Raw genomic sequence first — 25,312 nt, forward strand, 5'->3', positions numbered from 1 at the left:
CTCTCCTGGCGCGCCCGGCCGCACCGAGCCGGGACTCTGCACAGGGACACTGGGACACTGCACCGGGACACCGCACCGGGGCACCGCACCGGGGCACCGCACCGGGGCACCGCGCCCGCCCTGGGGCGGCGGCCGGCGGCAGATGCGGCCCCGGGCGCGGCGAGCGCTCCCCGCTGCCCGCCCCGGAGCCCGCCCCGCCCCGCCCCGGCCGTCGGCGGCGGCCCCGCCCCGCGGAGGGCCCCGGGCGGGCGGGCGCGGAGCAGCGGGAGCGGCGGGAGCGGGAGCGCGCAGGTGGCGGCGGGGCCGTGCGGCCGCCCGGGGGGGATGCGGCATGGCCGAGGCGCCCGGAGCCCCGCACCGCACCACCGGCTCCACCCTGCTGCACCCGCTGAGCGCGCTGCTGGGCATCCCGCTGGACCAGGTGAGGAGCGGGAATGCCGCGGGCCACGGCGGCATCCTCGGCCGGCAGGGAGGGACGGCGGGTCCGTGGCTGTCGCGCCGTGCCCGCCCGAGGGCCTCGCAGCAGCGGTAGGAAGGAGCGGCGTTGGGCGGGGGTCGGGCTGCTGTCACCGGGGAAGCGTTTCGTTTTTCCCGGCAATGCCTGGCGCTTCTCCTGCTCTCGCACGAAGTCGCTGCTGGATGCTGCTGGATGCTGTCAGTCACGGTGCTGGCTGACTGGGGCAGAGTTTGGAGTGCTTCGGGAGCTCGGGTGCTGGTCCAGCCCTGGGAACCGCGTGGGGACATGCGGGGTGCCCTGTAGGGAATCCTTACGTTCCGGCACTGCTTTCGTGGCTACGGGACTGTAGAAGGGAAGCTCAAAAGCCGCTTCCAACCTAGTCCAAGTGCCTGATGGAATCGCGAAGTGCATATATGGAGATAGGCAGAGCACACAGACACACAAGTGTTCTTCTGGGAGGGCAAGTTTGCATTAAATCCTTCACAGCATCATAAATTTTAGGCTGTGGTGGTGCTTTCTAATTCTTAATAGTCTCCTAGTTAACTTTATCCTTAACAGGCAGAAAAACGTTGCTCTCCCCTACCCACTGCCTTTTATTGTCCCTGTGCCTGTATGCACCTGCTGCCTTCCTGCATTCTTTCAGCGACAAGGAAGTTCAGTCTGGAAGTTTGTGCTGGCCCGAAAAAGACTCCACCAAGCTACTAGGAAGCTGACCTGTGCTCTAAGAAACCAGGGCAGCAGAGGTGTGCTTGGTAAAATATCAACAGAAGATTGAGATTTATTTGTTTTCTTCTGTTTGCAGAGTGAGTGGTGCTATGTGTCATTTTTTACTACTGTTTGTTTTTAAAGCTGAGTAAGGAATATGTCGTTTTGTAGATTAAACTCCTTCATCTAACCATGCCAGTTTTCCCTTTTTTGACAGAAAACGGGTTTTGATGCAAGAAGAGAGATATGTTGCTCAACACTAAAACAGTCAAACAATAAAGGCCTGTAATTATCTGTGAGCCATTAGATTAGGAGAAGGCACATGAATAGTGATAGCTTCTATTTCGAGGTATTCCATGCCATGATTGATGAATACAGGAGCACCAAAGAAGCCAGAAGCAGCAAACATTTACTGTTCCAGCTTGTTTGTGGTGCCACAGTGTTCGTACAGAGTTAGGCTGACTCAGTTCCCAAACAATGAAGTCTTGACAGGCTGCAGTTTTTCTTTCTAAGCTTTGAAAATCTTGCCCTTCCATTCAGCTGAGGTGACACAAAGATGGTGTTGTCTGTGGAGAAGATTCTTCTCATGCTCTTCTGGGCCTGAGGACGCCTCACTGCATCTGGTTATGTGCTGTGTTTGTCCCTGGGCTCTGGTCTCATGGGTGCTGGTGCTGGGCACTTCTGTGGTGGCTGGTTTGAGTCTGAAGCCCACAGCAGAAAGCAGGGACCACTGCTCTGGGCTCAGCAGTGTGCCTGGGCTGTGTGAGTGTGCCTGGGTGTGTAAGTGTGGCACAGGGCTGTGTCAGTGTGCCTGGGCTGTGTGAGTGTGTGTGCAGGTGTGAGTGTGCCTGGGCTATGTGAGAGTGCCTGGGCTGTGTCAGTGTGTGTGCAGATGTCCCTGGGCTGTGTCACTGTGTGTGCTGGTGTGAGTGTGCCTGGGCTATGTGAGAGTGCCTGGGCTGTGTCAGTGTGTGTGCAGATGTCCCTGGGCTGTGTCAGTGTGTGTGCAGGTGTGAGTGTCCCTGGGCTGTGTCAGTGTGCCTGGGCTGTGTCAGTGTGTGTGCAGGTGTCCCTGGGCTGTGTCAGTGTGCCTGGGCTGTGTCAGTGTGTGTGCAGGTGTGAGTGTGCCTGGGCTGTGTCAGTGTGCCTGGGCTGTGTCAGTGTGTGTGCAGGCGTGGCTGCTGTCCCTGCCATGATCCTGCTGCCTCAGGTGGCACAGGGCAGTGATGGATCAGGAGGAACCCCCCTTTTCTGGGCTTCATCACAGAACTGCAGCATAGCTGCAATGAAATAGAACTTTCCTCACCTGAAAATCCCCCTCTTTTATTGTCCCTGTGAGATTATGCCATCAATACTTTTTAAAATTTCCCCTGCTCCTCCTGCCCCGCTGCAGCATGCTGCTCCATGCCAAGCATCAGGTACTTCTGCTGTCCTGGAACAGGATATACCCACATTGTGGGTATGTGTGGGAGCACTGTGCCACCACTGTTCCCTCAAATCACATGAGTCTCAACTCTGACCTGCAGTGCTAAGGCCCTCAGAAGCAAAATACAATCTTTTTAATATGACTCTTCTGCCAGGTGGATTGCTTCCCTTCCTCACAAGAATGAGAGAGTGTATTGCTGAGGAGGGGAGAAGTTTGGTTACTTGCTCCTCTGCACAGAATGGAGCTCTGTATATGAAAGACAACTTTGCCAGATCTGAATCCATGTGGAGCAGGGGCTGGTTTTACAGGAGCCCCTTAGTGCAGTGCTGGTGGGCTCTCTGTGCCTTCTGCTCAGTGCCCAAGCAGGGGAGGCATCTCTGCTTTGCCACTCTGTGTCTGCATCCTTGTGCTTAGCCTGTTGGAGGGTGACAGCCCCAATCTCCCTCTGCTCCCTGCAGCTGGCAGCTCCCTGTGGCTGGCCCTGAACCTTCAAAAATGCCAGGATGTGCCTGGACAGCAAGAGGTAGAGGTGGAGTTTAGACCCTCCAGATCACTGTGATATGTGAAAGCCATATGTCTCTGTGTTAAATGGACAGAGGACTTGTCCCTTCTTTTATACAGATGATTTTCCATGAAAACTGTGCTATGAGAGAGATTTCACTCTATGTAAAAGACCAGAAAAAGTGTTGAGCTGAAGGTCTGAGAAATTAAGGTTGTAATGGTTATCCTTTCATGGCTGGGGCAGAAAAGCTGTGGTAATGGTACTTGGAAAATGTTTTGTCATCTCAGAGGCAGCTGTTGTGTCACTCAATATGGGAAGCATGGATGACTGTGAAAATGTTGTTTTCCACATTGGTGGTTTTCTTAGGCAAAAAATTGAGACTTGGTTTTAAAAGCAGCCCAGAATTACAGAGGATGGAGCTCCTCTCTGCACTGTGTACCTGGCAGACTGCTCACATCTTGTTTAGGAGACAGCACTGCACAAGGACATAAAGGTGTTTTCTGCTTTAGATGCTGAAACAATCCTGATGTGTCAGCATGTATTTGCAATCTCTTCAATGGATGATTGATCTTTGAATTTAGCATTGAAATATTATTTTTAAAGAAGTGCTATATGTGGTAACAAGATTAATGATCTTGAAAGAGGATGAAAAGCCTCTCTGTGTTCAATTAATTCTCATATCTCAGGAAAGCAGACTTTGAAGTTTAGCCGACTTGTGTGCTAAAAATACCTGTCTAGGTCAATGATATACCTTCAGCAACATTTGCAAAAGAATTTTGGGGTGCATTATTTTCCATAGCATGTATTCCCCAAATCATTGATGCTGGAATATCATCCCTCTCATTTCCTTATACAATGACTTTTGGCAAAGTATATACTTTTTTGTTATACATGCCCAAAATCCCCAATTTCAGAATATAGTCCTATACCAAAAGTCAGTGAGATATGGGAAGTTAAACATTAAACTTTTAATACTGTAATTTATGTAAACAGAGTGTGTGCATGTAAAAATACTGTGAAGAAATAAATATACTGTTTCAAGCCACATTTAAAGTAAATTTAATGGCATTGTTTATTCATATGTAGTTTTACCGTGCCTTCCTAAGCTCTAGGTATCTTTAGAAGTAGTTCAGGCTCAGATGGTTAAGACACATGATTAAAAAGTTTCGCTTCCCAAGGTTATTTTGTAGTACCCTTCATTTGCAGGTTACTATTGCTTTAGAAGTAGCAACCCTAGTGCAAATGATCAACTGCTGTATAACAAACCTTACATTTTAACAGGTCTTGTTACCCTGACCTGTTGTCAGACAGTACCAAGGCTGTTACTTTGACAGAAATAAGTTCAGAGGAAATTCCCTCAAAAAAACGGTATGAGCATCTTCTCATGTTTATATCAGAGGAATTTTAATTTTGGTGTTTTCATTGATGAGGCTAGCCATGTTTCCCCAAAGAGGAAAAATAAAAAAGTCCACTTGAACTTAATTTTGGCTTTGTCTTCTGGTGGAAATGAAAAATTTTTCATTTTAATTCTTTCATTGTAGGTCATTTGCATATTTATATTTTGGCAGCAGTTTAAATAAAAAAAACTAACTGTGGAGGGATTCTGGGACACGTCTGAATCTTGGGATAGTTGGAGTATGAAAAATGTCTTTTCACCATTCCTTAAGTTTGAAAAACTCTCTGCACAAAGCATGCTGGTAAACTGGTTTAAAAAGGAGAAAGAAGAAAAAAAGTATATATATATATTTTAACTTTTACAAAAATCAGGGATGGTTTTATTAACCTTTTTTTTTTTTTCTTCTTTTCTGTCTGGCTTTAGTTTTACTTCTCTGCTTTCTGATTAACTAGTCAGAAGATCTGTTAGCCACAAGCCTCTTGGCATGACTTTTCTTATCCAGTTTTTGGGCAGTGTAAAGTCAAATAAAAAACTAACTTTCTAGGAACTTAACAGACTTTAGTCTGTGAACTTTGAGGATCCTTTAATGGCTGTCAATAGAGCCATTAAATGTAATGCTGAGGAAAGAAAGGTAATTTGTTACAGACCAAAGCGAGATAACTGAAGATGGAAGTTCATTAAAGATTTAAGTGGGGTTAGCATCAGGTTTTTAACTGAAAAAAGCTGCTCTGAAGCTCTGGAAAAAACTGTCATGGTTGGTATGAACTATGCTGCATTGCAATTTCCTAATGTTATCATTTTACAGTTCAAAAATTTACATTTCCATTTTGAATTGCAGCAGTATTTGTTACATTAAATCCCTCCCTGCCTAACACATTCAACTGCAAAAAAAACCCCAACCAAACAAAAACAAAACAAAACAAAACCCCAAAAAACCATGTAAATCTTAGTTATTTGAGGAGCAAAAAGAAAAAATGAAATTTGAATTCAACACATTTATAGAAAAATATTACTTGCATTGCCAAAACCAACTTTAATTTTGAGCCTTTCTGACTTTTGAATACTTAGGTTTTATAAAACTGTTTTCCTTAAAAGAAATCATTAGCTTCATATTATAATGCCATGAAGGAGAAGGCATGATGTAAAAAACAGAGGAAGAAACTTGCTGATTCTCATTTGGGTCCCCAGTTAAACAAGTGCTTGTGAACAGGGCAGTTCATAGTGCATTTGCAGTAAATCCAGTCTCTTGTTTCAGTCCCTTGTGCAAGGTCCAGGAGTCTGTATTCTCCTGGGACAGAGGTGTGATACTTTCTTCCAAAGTTTAATGCTGTCTCCAAAGCATTTTTTTTCTGTTCAGGTCAGCTATCACTAACAATTGCAATAAATACATATTCTCCTCTGCTTTAGAAATGTGTGCTGCCTTTTCCAACATGTTCTCACTGTGTTTGGCACTGTAGTCTTGAACCTTATGGCTGATGTCTTGATACTATGAGTGTAAATATTTCCATATCCCTCATGCCTTGAAAACAAAGCCTGTCCTATTAAGTTTTTTAATTTGGCAAGGGACAAAATTGCAACTGGAATCAGCTGCTTACAATTTCCCCCCTTTTAAGCACTTTCCTTCTCATCTGTGTTAAACAAGATCTGGAAAAATAAACGTTGAAGGGCTGCATGAAGCTCCCTGAAACCTTCCCTTCGCATTAATCACGCCAGCGCTGATTTAGTGGAGCTCTGCAGCTATTTTGGGAAAATCTCAAGTAGTGGTGAAGACTCTTGGGCTCCAGCCTAGGGGAGCACAGAGCTGGCTCTGTGTTTTCGGGGGAGCCCCTGATGCCTAGGGATTGGTTGTGCATTTGCCAGCCTGGCACGGTGTTTAATCCTCTGGCTGCTCCTTGGCTCCTGTTCCAGTTCCCAAGGACGGGCAGCGCTGGAGGCAGCCTTGCCAAACTGCAAAGTGCTGCTGCTGGGCCCTGGGCAGGGCAGGCTGCAGCACTGGGCTTGGCATTGCTGCAGGAATCCAACCTTTTCTACTTGTCCAAAATCAAGGAACAGGTAACATGATTTTTAAAACATGTCAATGGGCCATATTTTACTTTGGAGTGAAAAAAAAAATCCCTCTCTGTGTTTCTCAGTAGTTACAGATAACCTTGAGGGTACCAAACCTCATCTCCTGGATGCTTGGATAGTCTAGTGAGGGTCATTAAGGAGATCTTCCAGAAACTCAGGCCTGCTCTTAAAAGTACAGCCTGATGCAAAAGTTTCTACAGTTAGTTCACTAATAGTGGTGAGAGTGTTTATGTTAATATACAGCTCGGACCAGGAGTGTGCTTTGGGAAGGAATCCCTTTGCTGTCCTCACTGGGCACACTTTGGACACAAAGTGTCCCTGGAGCACCTACACAGGGTTCCTTTATGGGAATGAGAGGCCAGAGGGTGCTGCCCAGGGACCTGCAGTGCCTCAGCTGCTGAGGGGCACACAGCCCTTGGTCCAGCTCCTCCGACCTCAGGCCCTGCAGACCATGAGTCACATGGAGGAGGCACCTCGCCCTCAGCTGCTTTGCTCTTCAGAGCTGTTTTTGCTCCACCTCAGCACCTCAGTGCAGAGATGGACAAGGTGGAATTGTCTGACCTTCATCTGGTGGTGCCTTCAGCGAGGAGCACTGGTCAGGCTTGTTTGGTCACTGCTGAATGGGTGGAATCCAGCCCGTCCTGCACAGGGCTCGGCCAGGGCAGCCTCTGCCAACAGAGAGAGAGCAGCCCCTGGAGAGAAACAGCCCAGGGAAAGCCTTTGGGTGGTCCTTTCCCAAGTTTGCATCATCTCCCTTCTTATGACCTTGATTGGGAATGTTTATCTTCACCAGTCCTTTTTTCCCCCCCCGGCTTAAAGCATTTTACACAGCTTTTGCAAAATCACAGGTGAGCACAGATGCACAGCCAAAAGCACACATTCTGACATAAATGGTTTTTTTTGAAGTTTTTTGGATGGGGTCTACTTACAGTATGTTGTACCCTTAATGGATTTGGGTGGAAATATTATTTCTCTTGTGTTTTTGGCTTCCCTCACAATAAGAAAATTCCAGGCTTTAAAAGACCAATCTTAATAGTGTGAGGAGAAAAACCCTTGTAAACATATTTTTTAATAAAATATGTTGAATCATTTACAAATTTCCAAAGAATTTGTTCTCAATCATTCCTCTAAATGTTAGTAAAATACCCAAATAGAAGACCATTTTTAAAACCCGAATCCTAGGTATTAACTAGACAGTTTTCCAGCCAGGAAAAATTTTTATTTTTTTCTTCCACAGGAAATGGTACTCATTGTCCTGAAAACTTTTTATAAAGTTAATCAATCAGTCTGTGGCATGTGTGTTGCCATGCTATCTGGTCTGAGGCAAAACAAATACTAAACTTAAGACCAATTCTTAATTTCCCTCTTTCTGGTTGCTTTGTCCTTGTAAGATTTGGCGCTTACCTGGTGACAGACTGGCTGGATAATGGGAGTTTTGCCTGTGCCCTCATGTCACACCCTGCAGTGTAGTGGGTGGGAAGCTGTCTCAAAGCATGTGAGCTGCCTGCCTAGAGGACTTCAGCAAAAAGCAAATAGACCTGAGTGTGTCTGGCTGCTAAATCCCAGACAAAGAGCTGGCAACCCGATGGAATAGCAAGTTTTAAATTTTTGATCAGCGAGAGATTATATTCTGTGGTCTTCAAGTTCAGTGAGTGTGTCGGGTTGGGGACATCTGGGATGGAAAAGGGAGGCAAGAAAATACTCTTTTAAATAATTTATTTGGATTACATGCAGAATACTAGAAAAACTAAATAACCATTTCAGGCCAAGAAACAGACTTCAAAGGCTGACTGTCATGAGCTGGGTGAGTCTTTGCTGCTTCCATAGGCCCTGGTCTTGTGACAAAGCAATTTCTTCATTTGTGGTTTCTTGCTCAAGTGCAATTTGGCCCTGGTATGCAGATAGGGCAGGAATGGGGAAGGCAAAATGACAAGGCAAAACCTAAAACAGTTGAGGACCCCCTGCTTTCAGTATTTCTTAAATAACTCCTGTGCTTATTTTCATGCTCATGTATTGTTTTTAAGTAAAACCTCTTATTTTTAAAGGATCACTGAGTAGAAAAGTTTTAATTTTTAACTCTTACATCTGGCTCAGATGATATTATAAACTGGTGAAGGTAGGTTGTTTTTTTTCCCCTTTTACCAGTGTGAGGTAGTGTTAAAGAGAGTACAGCAGTGGCTGTTCATCTCATGTGCACACACACAGAGGGCAGATTCAAATCCCTGGCTCCTAGGGTTTGCACTAAGTATTTATACCAGCAAATTCCAGCTGATGGATCACTAATTTATCTGTTTTAGAGAGAGTTTTATAATTACTCTGCTCACTCACAAGTGGAGTTTAAGTAGTCTGACATTTACACTTCTCATGTGTCAGGGTTTCTCAGGGTATTTTGCCAACTATGCTGTGTTGAAATTGGAAACAAAGTGTAGACAAATGGAGACAGTGACTGAGAAGTTAAAGTTCATTTTTTAAAAGTTAAATTCAGTTTTTGATGGCAGCATTAGGCATCTACAGTGAGTTGTAGGCACTGTTAGGACCCACAGTTTTCTTTGCCTCAGTGTGTATGTTTGTGTTCATGCTAATTCTCTAGAGGCAAAAAATTGTGGTCTGTAGTTGCCACAGCAACAATAACACTGCACTCAGAGTATGGGTGGGTTTCCCCTACTTTGTACAAGAATGCTGAAAGTGTAGGCATATTGCTGTGAGACACTGTGAAACATGATAGACTCTTAAGAGAGAAAACACTTGTTTTTTGTTCAGAGAATATGATTTTAATTTTGTGTTACCTTTATTGCCACTTCTCTGATAGGGTGTTATTTCCCAATTTGCAAACCTAACATTGCAGAGAGAAAAATGGACTCAGCTGTTTGGAAAAAGAAAGTTTCAGAGGTGTTCTGCTGATGCTAATCAGTAAATAAGATGAGGATTAGAACAAAGAATGCTCAAGGCAGAGTGACATAACTATATTTCTGTTCCATTGTGGTCAGTTTTGTCAATGAGAAGATGACTGTAGCTGTTCTTTGCCATGAACCAGGATGAAAACTGGAACTAGATAAAAGAGAAAAAAATACAGGGTAAGCTTATTTTCTTAAACCTGCTAAAGCAAAGTGAAGGGACAGAGAGGTTTGCTTTAGAAATGTGACTTTTAAGAGGGATCATGGTGAAAGTGTTTGTGAGCGGCATGAAAGAAATGGATCTAGGCCTTAGAGTAATAGAATATGTTGAAAGATCATTTAGCTTCAACCCTTATGCCAGGGAACTTCCACTAGGCCATGTTACTCAGAGCCCAGGTGGCCTTGAACACCTCCAGGGACGGGGAGCTCACAGCCTTTCTGGTCAAACAAAGAAAGGACGTACTCCTTTCTGTCTCCCAGTGTTTCTTCATGTTGAGAGAGACATGTGATAGGCTGCAGATTCAACAGTGATTAAAACTGGGATGTTTTTCATGTGGTCCAGACCTGGCTGTGAAACCCTTTCAACAGGAGGCTGCGAAGGCCAAGAACTTGGCTAGGGCCAGAGTGGACTTTGATGTTTACATGACTGATATGAGTTTGTAGGGTAAGCACAGCTTAAAAGAAAAAGCTTTTGGAGGAACCTGTTCTTTTGCTGGCTCATCTCAGGGCTTGTTCCCCCTCCAGGCACTGTTTTCTGTCAGCCCTGCCTCTGGTGTTGCTGATGCCTTTGGGATCCCAAACCACTGCTGACAGTCCAAAGCATGGATGCTTCCATTATGGATGGCTGGCTCTGCTAGAGTCATCATCCCCTCCCAGACCTTGACTCATGCTGGGTTTATTCCTTGAGTTTCTTCACATGGTGATAATATAGCAGGAAGCAGCAGATCTCTGCAGGGAAGATTAGCCAACACCCAGGAGAGGTCACTTCTCTCACATCCCACTTTCAGGCAGCGCCAGCTGCAGCTGTCCTTCTGTTTATTAGTTTATATAAAAAGTAACTGGCTCCTTATATGTTTTGAAATGTATTCCCCTGTTGGGTTATCCTCTTACTTTTCTGTTCTGATTTTTAACTGCTGGGGGATTTTTGTCCATATGCTGAGCACTTCCCCTCTGTTCATTTCATGCTGCATATCTTTAATGCTGTATTTGATAGTTTCGTGATCTGCATATATTCTTTGAATAGATTATGCCAGCAGATGTCTGGTGAAGTCTGCCTTCATCCTTTGATAGGGTTCTGACATCCTGATCTGTAGTCTGTTATCTCTCTGTTTATCAGTCATACATTTTTATGTGCACCATTAGTCACCTAGGGGCCTCAGTCTTGTTTATTTTTTTGCCTAGATGGAGTTGAGTTAGTGTTTAAATGATTGTCAGGAGAAAAGAGATTCTGTATCTGCCTTCTCTCTTTCCTTTTCCTTTGGCACTTCAGTTTTTGAGCATAGTCCCTATTAAAGATGAGATACTTGCCCAGTTTTAGAAGACCCTAAATGGCAAGTGTGCCTGTATGCTGTGTCTAGGATCGTGTTTTTGCCATGGCTTGGAGAATTTCTGTCTATGAGACGAGGGCCTCATTTATTTGCTGACAGGTGAAACTAGTGGCTTGTGGCCTGGAGAAGCTTCAGGTGGTCTTTGGGGACCCAAAGGGGTCTCTGGTCACCTCCAGCTCCTGGATCTCCTCTCTCTCATCCCATATAAACTCCGTGCTGCTCATTGCTCCCAGCACCAGAGAAACTGAAACCCTCCCCACATCCGAATCTGCACCTTAGTGCTACAGCAGCAGTGGGAAGAACACCATGTGCATTTTGAGATAATGAAGTTTGCTAAAAATCAGACCTGAAATGCTTTCTCAATGTGCCTCTGAGATACCCCGATGTTAGGGGTATAAAACCTTGTGATAGAGAAGTGGAAATACATTTTGTAAGCCAGCTGGGCAGATCGTGCAATGTCCTAGTTCTTTCACAGCATGTTTTTTTAGGCTTTATGTGTAAAGCACTTGCTTGAAAGGGAAATGATAATTGTTTATGCAACTTAAAGGATTGTTGAATTTCTTTTCCCTGGCTATGTTCAAATTCTTATGGTATTTTGAGAAGAGTTCACTCGGAGTTTTTGGAATTTTGTTGTTGTACTTTGTTTCTTGGATAATAAGTTGCCTGTCACTGCACAGTAGCACCATCACTGCAATAATTTTAAAATGTAAGGACATTCTTCTCTTTTTTCCCTAACTCTTGAAGAGGAAAAAGTGAGACTTATTCCTGTTGCCTAAGAAAAGCAAGTTAAGTTTCTGCTATTGCTGACTCATAAGCATGGCAAGAATACAAAAATACCATGGTTAGGTAAAGGTGAGTGAGTTTTTTCCTCCTCATATCGCAGTTATCTTTGGAAAATATCAATGTTATAAACCAAAGCTCTGCTGCACTGCATGCAAATAGAACTACAGAGCTCCAGTGGGGGGATATGTAAAGAAGGCTTTAATGAGGCCAGGAAATTAAATATTTTTTCTTAAATATAGTATAATGCAAATAAAATTAATTTATAGCAAAAGCCAAATATCTCTTTTTTGTTTGTTTGTTTGCATTTCTTTATTCACCAACTGATGCTTGATCATGCTGTGTGTTTTCCTGTTAGTTTTTGTTTTGATTTGGTTGCTAAGTTTGAAAACTAGGAAATGTGGGGTTTTTTTTGTTATCATTATTTGTTTGTTTCATTTGAGGGGGCAACCCCTCAAATTCCTTCAGAGCATGCCTTTTTTGAAAGGTACTGATGATTTCCAAATATGTTAGTTTAGTGGTGGTTGAGATGCTTGACTTGTGCCAAGTCCTGAGCACTTGTCATCTCCAAGTAACTTGTTTTCAGTAGTGTCTGAAGCTGAGTGCCTAAAATTAGACATGCTCCTAAGTTCAGCTTTCAGAGATACTTGCTGTAGATGTAAGGTGCTTGTAACAGGCACAATTAAACAGCTGGGGTTATGTTCTTGTCTTTTTGCATGGTTCACCATCCAAAATAAATGACCATGGAGCAACAAGTATGCTGCAAATTCTGAGTAGAAATAAGGAAGGAGGAAAAAAGCCACAACAGGATATTGTCACTGTGCACATTTTGTTGGTGTCTTCTCTTCCTGCCATGGTTCTGAAGGGATTAAAAATAAGTCTGCAGCCCACATAAATGAAGACTAGACAAACATGTCATATATTGAAAAAAAGGGCAATAATTTTACTTTTAAACTGTAGAACAATAGAAGGACCAGTATTTTGTGGTTGTGAAAGTGAATATCTAGAGCTGGCAGTTAACAGAGGTTTGCAGATTCCACATGGTCACCGTAATAGCAAAGGAATTAAATGAAGATAGTTGTGTTTGAATTAGTAAAAAAAGAAAAAAAAAGCAGCACATACAAAGTTCTTTGGAAATAGGCTAAAAATTAAGAAAATAGCTGTCTAGAAAATCTGCTGGCCAGCAGAATCAAGTGCCTTGGGGGAAATGTGTGACTCGGCAAGCTGCTGGAAAATATAAAGTTTTCATTGTTTTTGGAAGCAAAAAGAGTGAGTTTTACTATCTCTTATGTTTGCAAATATAATTGTCTAAGTATAAACTGAGTTTCCCAATTAAATGGTTCTGACTAAGGTTTACTGCCAAAAAATGTGATTGTGCATGTATTTCCTGCCCTTGTGCTATGCTTCTTTTTTACCCCATGTGATAAAACCTCTCTAAAGTACATCAGGTTGAGGTGACTGAAAATTAATTCTAAAGGAAAAAAAAAATCTCTGCAGATTCACTGCACATTTTCCCTGGCCCTCCCTGCTGGCTTCCCAAAAGTTTTGTGTGTCCTCTTCTGCCCGTGGAAGGTAGCTGGGAATACTTTCTGTACCTCTTCCACCAAATTCTGTTGGCTGCATTGCTGGAGAGGGTATGGTCTCCCTTTATTTTGCTAGGTTGGAGCATAAGACAGCAACATAGATCTTCACCTTTCCGTGTTGATGTACCCCAATATTGTGTTTGTGTGCTTGTCTGAAGCATTTGCTTTGCTCTTCACTCCCTCTGCAAGGGCTGTTCCTGTGCATTTCTGAGACAGAAAACTGCTTGGGCAAGGAAGAGGACAGGAAGAAGCGAGGTTGTAGCATCTGCCTGGGGAAGCAGGAAACCGAATGTGTTTGACTATGCCTATTGTGTGGGAGCATTGTTACCCCAAAACTCTTCCACACGTATCTAGCACTAGATATGCTAGTTTGCTTTTCTCCTGACTGGCCCATTTTGTATTTTTTTTTTTTTTCGTTCATTTGGTTTTAGGTTTGTGTTTTGTTTTGTTTTATCCCAGTTCTGTTTCAGGCACTTGAAATTAGTGTAGAATACCAGCTTCTGGAATACGAAACCTTTTTATGATGTCTTCAAGTGTTAAACCAAAAACTGAAGTGTGAGAAGCTATGGGTCATTTTTGAAAACTTCATTTCTTACAACTAAATGTAGTCCAGTTTCACAATCCAGGGATTTCTTTTTGCTTCTGGTAAAGTGAGTGTGTGTAGTATAAATACTGTTTATAAATCTGCACTGTACATTTCTGCATCTAAACTTACTAAACTTAAAGTACTTTTACAGTAGAAGTACCTGTTTTAGAGTTATGCTTCAGAATTTGATGAATTCCAACCTAGAATTGTCTTTTTTCCTCATTGGAATGAAAAGAAATTTAGATGGACAAGTTCTGCTATCTAGATGAGTGTAAGCACAGATAAAATCTATCCTTTTCTCTAGCAAAGTCCATGCATAAACTTTTTAAGCACATCCTAATAGGCTAATTTTACAGCACCCTTGTTTTAAGTTCCTATGAACATGACTCGGTATTTAAAGACAGGATGTTCCAGATTTTCTGTGTTTAAGGGCCTAATAAAGGGTTACATAATACCATTGCAATGTCTGAAAAGTTTAGTCTTTGATCAAGCCACTAATTCCAAGGATAATGTGCTTAAATTTAGCACAGTGCTGACAGTTTCTACAGTGGGGAAATAAACCAACTTTCTTTTGGCATAAAATAACCTTTCAAGTTGGCACTTTTTTCCCCTCACTGATATTTGTTTCTTTCTGTTGTGTGCACTTACTGGGACATCACTGGGCGAATGAGAACAAAACTGCTCTGTTTGTATTGGTTTGTTTTTTTAAAGACCACTGACATTTTTCTATAGAAAAGGAACTGAAAATAGAATTGCACAGACATTGCAGCAGCAAGAATGGGGCAAGTTATTTTAGATGTGCCAGTTCCCATTCTACTGACGGATTGCACTTTAAGCCTACTGTTTTATTTTTAAATTGATGAATATGTGCGGGCTCAAGGCTTTCATCTGGCCTGAAAGTTAAGTGTGTTGCTGAATTGGGACTTTACAAACACTGCTATAAGGATCCTGCCATCTCTGCATTCAGGCAAGCCCCGTTGGTATTTGGGGAAGATAATTTACATTGAAGTCACAGAAGAGTGGTTGGGTAGACAAACATTTGTCTGTATGCCTTCTTTGTGTTTTGAATAAATCAGCTGTGTACTTATCAGTTACACAGACAAAATGAAAAGGTGCTTGGCTTACTGTGTTTTGTTCTAAGTTTTTAAAAACTAAACATTTAAATGTTGTGGGAGATAAATCAGGTCTGTGTTGATGCTATTCTTAGTGCTGCTTCTTTGAAGTTGCCTACTCAAGAACGCACATGTAGAAACTGGGCTGAAATCTCAGGATCAGTGCTTGAGGCTGGTGAGCTGAATCATGTCTAATGAGACCTGTCTTGGTCCTGCTTCCTTTTTGGTGCTGTGGTGTCCATCCCTTGTCTGTGGTGGATGAAGGGACACCGTGTTGTGGATTGGGAGCTCAGCAGTGCTCTTGAGAGGAGGTGTGGAAATACCTGTTTGGGATTTGGGGCATTCATCACTTCTGAAAAGACTAGCTGGGGTCAGTATCTGTTACCCAAGAATTCCTTTGTGAGAAAAAGGTGGGGAAGTGGTGTATTTAATGATTATGGAAGGATCCAAGCTCCAGATAGGTGCTGAGCCCTGCAGGTGGCTTAGAAAGAGAGGGGGGAAGCAGTGCTGTGGTGATCCCCCCCTGGGAACTTCTTAGAGTTCTAGGGACTTTCAGAGAAGGCTTTGCAGGACTCAGGTGTCTGCTTTGTTGTATCTTAGTCTCCTGTAGGTATTTTCTATGTTTCTGTTAGTTTTCACTTAAGCATCTCTCTCCTAACTTTACATATGTTTAAGTGGGGCCTTCTGAGCATACCTGACAGAAGAGCTGGAGTGATGGAGTGATGTGGTGATAGAGGGCAGATGGTACAAGATGCCATCTTTCCTATCAAAAGTTCTTGATCCAAGGGACTCTTTTGTGAAGAAGCAAGGCTGGTAGTTCTGGTATTGGGTTTTTTTGCTTGCTAATTTTGTTGGGATTTTTTTTTTGGTGTGCCAAACTTCTTGTTTGGATAACAACACTTCAATCCTCTTTTCCTTTTCTTATTAAATTATTCTCTATACTCTGACCTTCTAGCTGTAGTTCTGCTTTTAGACATGTCTGACACGTAATACTGTGAAATACCCCACCTGCATAGAAGTATGTAAAATTATTCTTTTTAAGTATTTTTGGACTTAAGGTACTGTTATTAGTGTGCTGCCTCTCTGCTGAGCAGTCTGAAGAAGCAAGACAGATCTTCTAATAACCTAGAGGCATTCTGGTTTAAAAGAACCACCAGGATGACTTAAGGCTCCAGATTGTTTGATTTTCCTGCTGTTCCTATTACAGGTAGGAATTAGTGCTGACTATCTTAGATACAAGGGAATTTCATCATTTGGCATCACTTGCTGAGAGAGCAGTAATTAATGAGGTACAGGTAGTGGCAGAACGTTGCTGCACAGAAATGATCATTGCTTAAACATCTGCTCAACATACAGAGTCATTACAGCTCAATGTGAGAGCTGTTGACAATGAGCTAAAGCTGTTTTTGGATCAGGTCCACGTATTAAATTTATCAAAGGTAAGAGTATGGGAGTGTGACTTAGCATTATGATGTAGATTTGACTTCTCAAGCTTACTTTTGACTTAAATGTTTTTCCTTTAAAATTTTTGATGACTCAGGGTTTAATCTTTAATTATATTTTGTGTCCTGCTAGTGATTATTCTGCTAGTGGTTTCATAGAGGTAATCCAGAAAGAACATCTGTTTCAAGTTTACAGTCTAAATCATGGAAGGATATTTGACCCTGTAAGTAGGGAAACAGAATTTACCCAGGAAAACAGCACAACAAGCCAAAATACTGTCAGTTTTGTATATTCGACTTCACCAACTCCATTTTCTTCATCCAACTGCACAAAAAATGCCAAGGCTGTGACAACTTAGTGCTGCTTCTGAAGAGGACAATAATCTTTAATTAGTCATGCATACATGCTTTTTTTCTGTCTCTGTCTCTCCCATGACAGAAATTCTGTTTTCAAGCCTTTGCTTCTGCCCCCCCAAAATCTTCCATAGGACTCCTACAACACAAAGCCAGAGAAATAAGCTGTTTCTGTATAGTTCTGGAGATGTGACATGTCAGCAGTGGAATCAGTATTTCCCCAATGTAAGTTAATTTTTCTCCCCTCTGATCCATGCTGATTGCAGTCTGCAGTGCCTGGCTATGAACAGAAGATACAGCGTCCTGCAAGTGACAGTCAGTTCTGCTTCCTTTACAAATAAAAGCCTCTTTGTGCTGGCTCCCAGTGCACTGAGCTCTGTGCAAAGCAATACCACTGTGGGCAGTAAGGGGAACTGCATGGACTGTGTTACACAAATCCTTTTCCTCCATGGAAGCCTGGGTCAGAACTCTAGCAGTGGGAAACTTGACATGGTCTCTATGGTATTGCCCTCCTTTTTGGAGGTGCTTGTCCCCTCCCTGTGTAGAGCTGAATGATCTCTGCAGAGGATATTTGTCCTTATAGTTCATAAAAATAGTCTGAAAGATCAAAATATTTTGAGAAATTTCAGCAAGTATCAGATATCTTTGAGATCTGATTAAAGACTATTCCATCTCTCATTCTTAACACGCCCCTTCTAAATATCACACTTTTGATGTTATGAAATGCTATAATAACAGCAGGTCTGTTTTTCAACATCAAAGTAGAAATGTCTCCTGCAAAGTGAACTTAAATATGTTGTTTGCCAGGTGTCTTTGGTTATATGTGCAAAATAATCTTTTAAACATGGAAAACAAATTACTGCATTTCTGTAGCTCTTGTTTTATTCTTTGGAAGAAAGGCATCACCCTGGAAGATGGGTCTGATCTCTGGCAGAGTGGAATGCTTTGTAATGGCATTCCCTTTCCAAAATACTACCCAAGCACTGTTGTACTCCACAGACAGTGGTTTGACTTGAGCTGGCAGTAGTTTCTGTTAGCAAGGTTCTTTACGCTTTTCCAAATACTGAAAAGAGATGTCTGGTTGTCTGTGCTAAGTCTGTGAATAGAGGAGAAAGTCTAATTTATGATAAAAACCTTGTAGCAATCTTCTAAAGCAGTGCTTAGAAGCTCATTAGTACATGGCAACAGAGTATCTTCACCATGAGATGTAACTTCATCTTTATACTGAACCACCATGAGAGGCCTCTGCTCTCACACTTCTGTTCAGCAAATGAAATGCAGATTTAAACTTTTATTCTCTCATTTGGCTGATAAATCCAAGGTCTGGAATAAATTAGAGGCATCTTCTGCCATATCTCTAACCCAACTGCATCATCTGCTACATGTAGAAGTGGACATGGACCTGGATGCTGGCTGGGAATATTCTGACAGCCTAGCTGTGCTCAAACACACTTGTACCTCTCTCTGGGAATGTGTAAATGTGCAATATGCCTATTTTTTATCCACAGACTGTGCCCTTGAGGACACATCAGCACCTTGTCATCAACAAGGGGCAAGTTAGCAGTGTGACTGATTGTAGTGATTGCCAGAGTAACAGCATTAACAGGAGTTTTGCTTACAGAGGATGGTCTGATTTGGGTAATGGACTTAATTGGCATTTGGAGTTTGGAGAGAAACGTGTGGTCAATTTGTTATATCCTCCTAGATTTCTGGAAAGTGAGATCAAATTTTCTGCAAGCCTAAGGGAGGAAAAATGTAACAGAGGGAAAAGAAAGTATTTTTGTGGTCATAACTGAATGCAGGATATTTCCTTCTGATACTTAACTGTAAGGAAAAGGTTAAAAGCCCTAAAATAAGAGGCTATGTGTTTGTACTTAACTATCTCTTCCTAGAGTGTGATCTAGTAACTCTCAACTGTGTATTGCCACTTTTTCAAACAGGGAGATTTGCAGATGCAAGGCTTATGGGGTGAGCAGAACTGAAACTTCCTGAAATGGGTTATCAGTAGCCTACCTTCAACTACAAGAAGCAGTGACCAAAACTCTTGGTAATGATTTGGTATAAAGGTGTATAGTCAGATTTTGTCTCCTCTCATAGTTTCTGTTTCCTATCTCAAGAATTTCTAGCTAGGAAAGGCACTTTCTCTTTTCTCCTTTTCAGATTTTTGTGGAATTTTTTCTCAGTAATTTTTCAGTGTACTAAGCAACACTTTACCTCTCTCTTTGGAAATCCTCTATGGCTCCATGGCTTTCCTGTTATAGGGATTTGACAAGTTACTACTTTTGTTTGAGGTTTTTTTTCCTCCTTCCCAGCCTTCACCATGGAGCCATTTTGCCCCCAACACAAAAAGTGATAATTGCTCCTATTCAGTGTTATCAACATCAGGCTCATGTCCTGCAAAGAGTGAAATTTTTAGATGCACCTATTTAACTCCAGGTATTTGGAACCTTTATTTTGTGATTCGCCAGCTGGCATTTGCCCTTAGAAGTGCCCACTTGCATATGGTTAATTGGATCAAATAAAATACTGAGCAAAGATTTCCTCTGAGAGTGGTTAGGAAGTTGAGGAGATGACTTGCTATGTGAAAGGCCCTGCCTGTTGATGGAGATGACTGAAAAGGTGGCTCCAAATCCCTAGGAGTTAGTGCTTCCCCTTCACACAGCACCAGTCCAGTGTTTGCCAGGTTTCATCCTCTTAAAAATGGGAGAAGATACAAAGGCTCAGGACAGATGGGACTGACCTTTTATGTGCTTTGAGGGATTGGATTACAGCACAGTCCAATAGGGGGATCTTGAAACCACTGTGTTTGGCTATTCTTGCATCAACATCATGGGTGCTTGGTGGGTTGGTTTGACCTGATTGCTAACTTTGTGTAAAACTCAGATTTGCTATCTAAACATCACTGCTGAGTTATTGCTACTACAGAATTTGAAAGAATACGAGGAGGAACTACAGTTTATTTTTTTCCTTTGTTGTTCATACCTGCTCTGGATCCATCAAGCCTTTTAAAGTTGAGACTAATAAAGAATTAAAGGATTAATTAAGCAGACAACAATAATGATCGACTCGGTTTCACTGGAGCTGTTCCAGATTTTCTCTCTCTCCAGAAGTGTGGATATCTTGTTTCTGTATTGCAAGGCTGTCTCCAGCTGGCTGTGACTCAGACACAAGTCTTCCAGATGTCGTTGCAGAATACTGTGATGAGACTGCCTTTCTGTCTTCCAGTGTTCAATCATGGAAAATGAAAGGAAGATACTGTCTTCTTTTGGCACCATATCATGTGCTCTGATTCCTAATTTTATTACTTCTTATTCTCTAGAGCATGGAAGAAAGTGACTGTAAAAAGCAAAGGTGTTTCCTTTCTGCTAGCAATCTTGAAAGCAGATGTGCAAAATTTTGGTGGCAACACCAAAGAGATGTGGCTAGCTAAAAGCATGTGTCAAATGACTTGCAATGCTGTAAAAGGTTAATTGGCATATAATTTTTATTTCCATGTTGTTTTTGCCTGGACACCATTCATCAGTGTTCAGAAGCCCTGAATTTTCTGTTTATAAAGTGTTTTTAGCAACAGTGGAAATAACCAAAAGGGAATAGTATGAATCCTTTTCTCTTTGGAAAGGGAAAGGAAGGAAAGTGTGACTTAGTTCACTTGTGATGCAGCACAACATTTGTTAAATTCTTAGGGATCTGTTTACTTGGATGCCTTAAGTATGTAGAATGAAGGATAAAACTAATGTCAAATAGAATGCAGTAAAGTCTCTGTCAGATGAACTGTCAGCCTTTGTGTGCATGCATGTGAACACTGCATGTGTTTAAAATGGTACCTAGAAATAACTAAGTAGAGGAGGTTATATGAAAAGCTGTTGCATCCCTCTATTCCCTTGTGTAGTACTGGTGATCTATGAATAGCACACTCTGAAGGTACATATCTATAAGTAACCTGAACAGAAAGAGAGATAATAATTGTTTTCATTCTTCCTCTGTAAGTTTCCCAGGCCTGAAGCTGGGAAGAATTCTCTTCAACTGAACTGAGAATCTCCACAGTGTAGAACAGAGCAAGTCTGGTCCATTGCCAGATTATTGCTTGCTGAGTGCATTGGGCCTGTGATGTTTGGCTGCTGTGCAGGAACAACCCTTAGAAACCAAAAACTCATTGAAACATGAGGGTGATGTTTTGGCCTGGTACAAGGCTTTGCACTGACACTTGCTGAAAGAGCACGGAGTCTGGGTTAATTGTCTTGGTTCATTTGCACAACAAAATGCAGGTGTGACAGTGGCATGGTTGGTAGCACAGGTAACACATACTCAAAGGCCAAGGCAAGCAGGAACACGTGTATGTGAGGCTGCTGAGCTGCTTGTGATTAAGTCTCTGCCACATTATCTGCTGCTGCTGCCACTGTCATTCCCTGCCTTCGCTGTTTAAATAATGCTACAAGTGTGTCTGCTCTGGGTTCTTGCACTTTCCTTATGCTGTGTGTGTGTGAGTCTCTGAGATCCCAGCATCCTTAACATCTCAAACTGGGCTTACAGGGGCTGAGTGAAAGTAAAAAGCAAATGCCTGCTTATCGTGATGGCTTTTCCTGGTGTAAAGTTTCTGTGAGTGGTGCTGCACAGAGGGGGTATTGTCTTTCAAACAACCAACCACATCAGTTTCTGTGAGTCTTGCACTTTCCTTCTTTACTCCAGATCAGAGAAGCTCTGCATGCCACAGAGTTGAGCTGCACTGGATGTGCCAGTGTGACCCCAAGCTGGAGCAGGATGGGGGGATTAAGGTTCACTGAATTGTCACTGATGAGCTGGCACCCATCAGTCTTCTCCCTGTGAGGGAGAATCTTGACACTTTCTACCCTCTTTGGAATATACTTTGCTGTCATCTGCTTTGGGTGGTGAGTACTTAGTCACCATTTAGACAAGACTTGGGTAAAAATAATTTTAAACTTCACATCAGCTCTTTTGGATTACATCTTTTTAATCTGAAGGCTCTTCCACTTGCTTGGAAAGGATGCAATCAGAGCAGCCATGTAGGGGCTTCAGCATTTTCTGCTGCATCCCTGTCTGTGGAAGGGTGGGAGCAAGGTTAGCATTTTGAATGTAACTCTATGGCAACAGACAAGTTCAGGATTTCTACTACAGCATCTGGATTTTGTGAGACCTGTGCAATTTTGTTCTTTTTGTTCTCCAGGTCTTGCACTAAAAATGAAAAGTACTTGCTTTGGTTATAATTCTGTGATACTGTTTATTATAAATGCTGCTTGCTTGCATGAGCAAGAAATAAATTGATATTGTCTCTGCTCCAAACAACTAGAATTCAACATACCTAAATATTTAAATTATTGCATTATTCTATTGCATGACTGCCTGCATCACTGAAATAGAGCAACTGCACCAATGGAGCCAACAAACCTTTAATGGAAGCATTTTCATGAACAGCCAACACCACGTTGGACGTGGTCCACCAGAATAAAAGCACTTTGGGGCTATAGTATCTTGTTAAACACATTGTAAATGTTTTTGACAAGAAGCCTGGCAGAATCCAACCAGCCCTGGACAGCCAGCATGTCAGAGCATTTCCGAGTGAGATGTATTATCCTGTCCTGAACTGATAGCTTCGGATAATCCTCTAATCCAAGTGATTGCTTAAATGTTGCAGCCTGCTTAGTTTTGCTTGGTCTGGGATGACTTGCTGCTGAAGAGCTCAGGGTGAATTAAAAAAAACCCCAAAAGATTAAAAAGAAGAAGAAAAAACAAAAGAACTGTGACACTGTGACTGAATAAATGAATTTACCTCCAGCTGTCCAGGGTCCAGGCTGGACTTAAGGATGTTGTATCCCAGTGGTGTATTTGCTCTGTTAGAGACAGCTCCTGGCTCTGTTTTGACTGTGACTTTGATCTGTTTTTCCTCTGACTTCTGGGATTTTTGCTGAGGGCATCAAAGAGAAGGTGACTTGAAGAAGGCAGCGTGATGTCAGTTTTGCTCGGGAGGACACTGAGGCTTTTGCTTGTCCTTGTGCCTGACAAGAGCAGCCTCTACTCCTGTCCTGTTTGCCCTCTGCATGTCTTGTGCTCCCACTGCCATCCATACCTCCTTGCAGTGAGGCCAGACTGATTTTCACATGCAGTAATCAAAGAACATTTGAGAAGCATATTCCTTTAGGTGTCTGCTGGATGGCAGAGCAAAGTTGTTTGCACTCAAACCACAAAACAATGGGGAATTGGAAGGCCTGTGTGGAAGATGCTGTGGAATGGAGGAATTCAGCTAGCGTGGCTGCCCTGTTCTTGCTGCTAGTGAGCAGTGTTACATCAGCATTGTTGATCTTGCCCTTGTGTTGGGGTGGGGGACAGTCAGGTGCTGGGGTAATATTTCAGTCCCAGACTGCTTCCTGCCCCTTACCCCTCGCCAAGAGGATTGAGAAAGGGAGTGATGTGCCCTGCACCTGGGCAGGCTGGCAGCAGAGCGGAGCCTTGCTCCAAGGAGAGCGAGAACCACCAGAGCCCAGCTGTACCCTGGGGCAGCTGGAGCCTGACCTTCCTCATCTGCTTCAGGCTGTGTGCCTGTTGTATTCATATTGTTGTTATCATATTTCTAGAGTCCCATACCTTCTGGGTGGTTTTCTCACAGCAGTGTTGGTGTTGTTCCTGCTTCTTCATCAGGGCTCCTCCAAGGCTCTCCCTGACTGGCCAGCCCACCCCCCTTTTATCCCAGTTATCTTCATTAGCCACAGCTGCCGCCCAGTTAAGGACATCACAGCTGCAGCCCATTTAGAACAACTAGGATCGGGGCAAGGCCACTTATACACTACAGATATTTTACTAGGACTCCTACTATATTTCCCCCTTTTCTTTTTACTTACAGATATTCAAGTACTATACAGATATTCAATACAATACATACATTTCCCCATGACTCAAAGGCCATGTACAACACCCACAGCTCCTTGCTCAAAGGCCATGTTTCTCACAGCTCTTGGCTGTCACATGTGGCTGTTTAATCCCTTCTGTCACTGGCCGAGGAAAGTTACCACATGAGTTCACAAGTGAGAATGCTGAGAAGGGAAAGATTCCTAGCTCTGATGATTTCCCCCCCTTTTCTTACCTCTGCTCTTAATTGTTCTGAGAACAGGGAGAATCCTCCCCCTCCTCCTCCAAGAATCAAAACAGTTTTTTGTTTTGCTTGTCTTTTACAGATCAATTTTGTGGCCTGTCAACTGTTTGCACTTTTGGCTGCGTTTTGGTTTCGTATTTACTTGAGTCCCAGTCATGCCAGCTCTGCTGTTCGCCACGCATTTGCCACCCTCTTTGGAATATACTTTGCTGTCTTCTGCTTTGGATGGTGAGTATTCAGTCACCATTTAGACAAGACTTGGGTAAAAATAATTTTAAACTTCACATCAGCTTTTTTGTATTACATCTTTTTAATCTGAAGGCTCTTAATGCTACCTTAAAAAAATATCCTAACCAACATAACCATTCCAAACCCTCAAAGTAAAGTGACTCATAAAAGTATTTTTAAGTGAAGTATTTAATTTAATTTGTGATGTTTGTTCTGGAAGTTAAGGCCACACCAGTCTGCTGTGACGATACCTCTTCTGGAAAAGATGTATCCAACTTGAATGTGCACTTTGAGCCAGGCTACTCTTTCAGTTAAACATACGGATAATATCTTTTTAATAAGTATCAGTCTGTGTTGGATAGTCAGGCTATAAAGATGCCCTGTGGTAATCCAGGTTCACTGGTAGCCTGATATGACATCACATCAATGTCATTTGCATGGAAAAAATATTCTCTTGCTCTGAACTGCCAGCACTTCCAGGTAAAATAGAAATTATCTAAATAATCATTTTGTTGTCTTCAAGGTATTCCATTCATCTTTTTGTCCTGGTGATGATGAACTATGGCATTATGAACATGGCGAGTATTCCCAACATCCACAGGTGAGCTGATGTGGCTGCAAGTCTACAGCTGCCCCTCTGATAACTTCTCTACTTTCAGGGAGAATCGCGAGGAGTTTTTAGAACCACCTTTTCTTCTTTCCTTCCCTTCTTTTCTTTCCCAGTTACTTGCAGAAGCTTTTTTCATGGAGTTACAGAAGCAGCTGTAATCTCAATTTGTGGGTTTTTGGGTTGATGTATTGCTTTTTCCTATGAAATTGCTGGCCTCAAAATTTGACTTTTGCAAGCATAATAATTTATGGACAAACCTTTGATTTTTTTAAGCATAATGAAGTCATGTTCTCCTTGGTCTTGTATTCTTCCAGATTGCAATTTATAATCCTTTTTAATGTGTTTTCCCCATTGCTGTTTGGCCTTTAGGTATTTTCCACTTATTCTTGAGTTAGGTTGTTCAAGTAAGGTCACTGAGGCAGCTTAGCTTAGTGATCCACAAAATGAGGTCTTGCTTTTGGTACTGGGCTTTGTGAAAAAGTAGAAAATACCAGAACTGTTATTGCTTAAAGCAGAAGCTT

At 42.5% G+C, this 25,312-nt stretch overlaps 1 protein-coding gene across 1 annotated transcript in view; it reads left to right on the forward strand.

Moving 5' to 3' along the window:
• Positions 1 to 280: 280 nt before the first annotated feature.
• Positions 281 to 25,312, forward strand: part of MBOAT1 (membrane bound O-acyltransferase domain containing 1) — a 58,409-nt gene continuing 33,377 nt past the window's right edge. Inside the window, exons 1-3 of the mRNA XM_059482473.1 lie at positions 281 to 421; positions 24,036 to 24,181; positions 24,705 to 24,782. Coding sequence (XP_059338456.1) covers positions 332 to 421; positions 24,036 to 24,181; positions 24,705 to 24,782 — 314 coding nt within the window. The 5' untranslated portion in view covers positions 281 to 331. The remainder of the gene's footprint in view (positions 422 to 24,035; positions 24,182 to 24,704; positions 24,783 to 25,312) is intronic.

The sequence above is a fragment of the Ammospiza nelsoni genome, chromosome 1, assembly GCF_027579445.1.
Source record: "Ammospiza nelsoni isolate bAmmNel1 chromosome 1, bAmmNel1.pri, whole genome shotgun sequence".
Lineage (NCBI taxonomy): Eukaryota > Metazoa > Chordata > Aves > Passeriformes > Passerellidae > Ammospiza > Ammospiza nelsoni.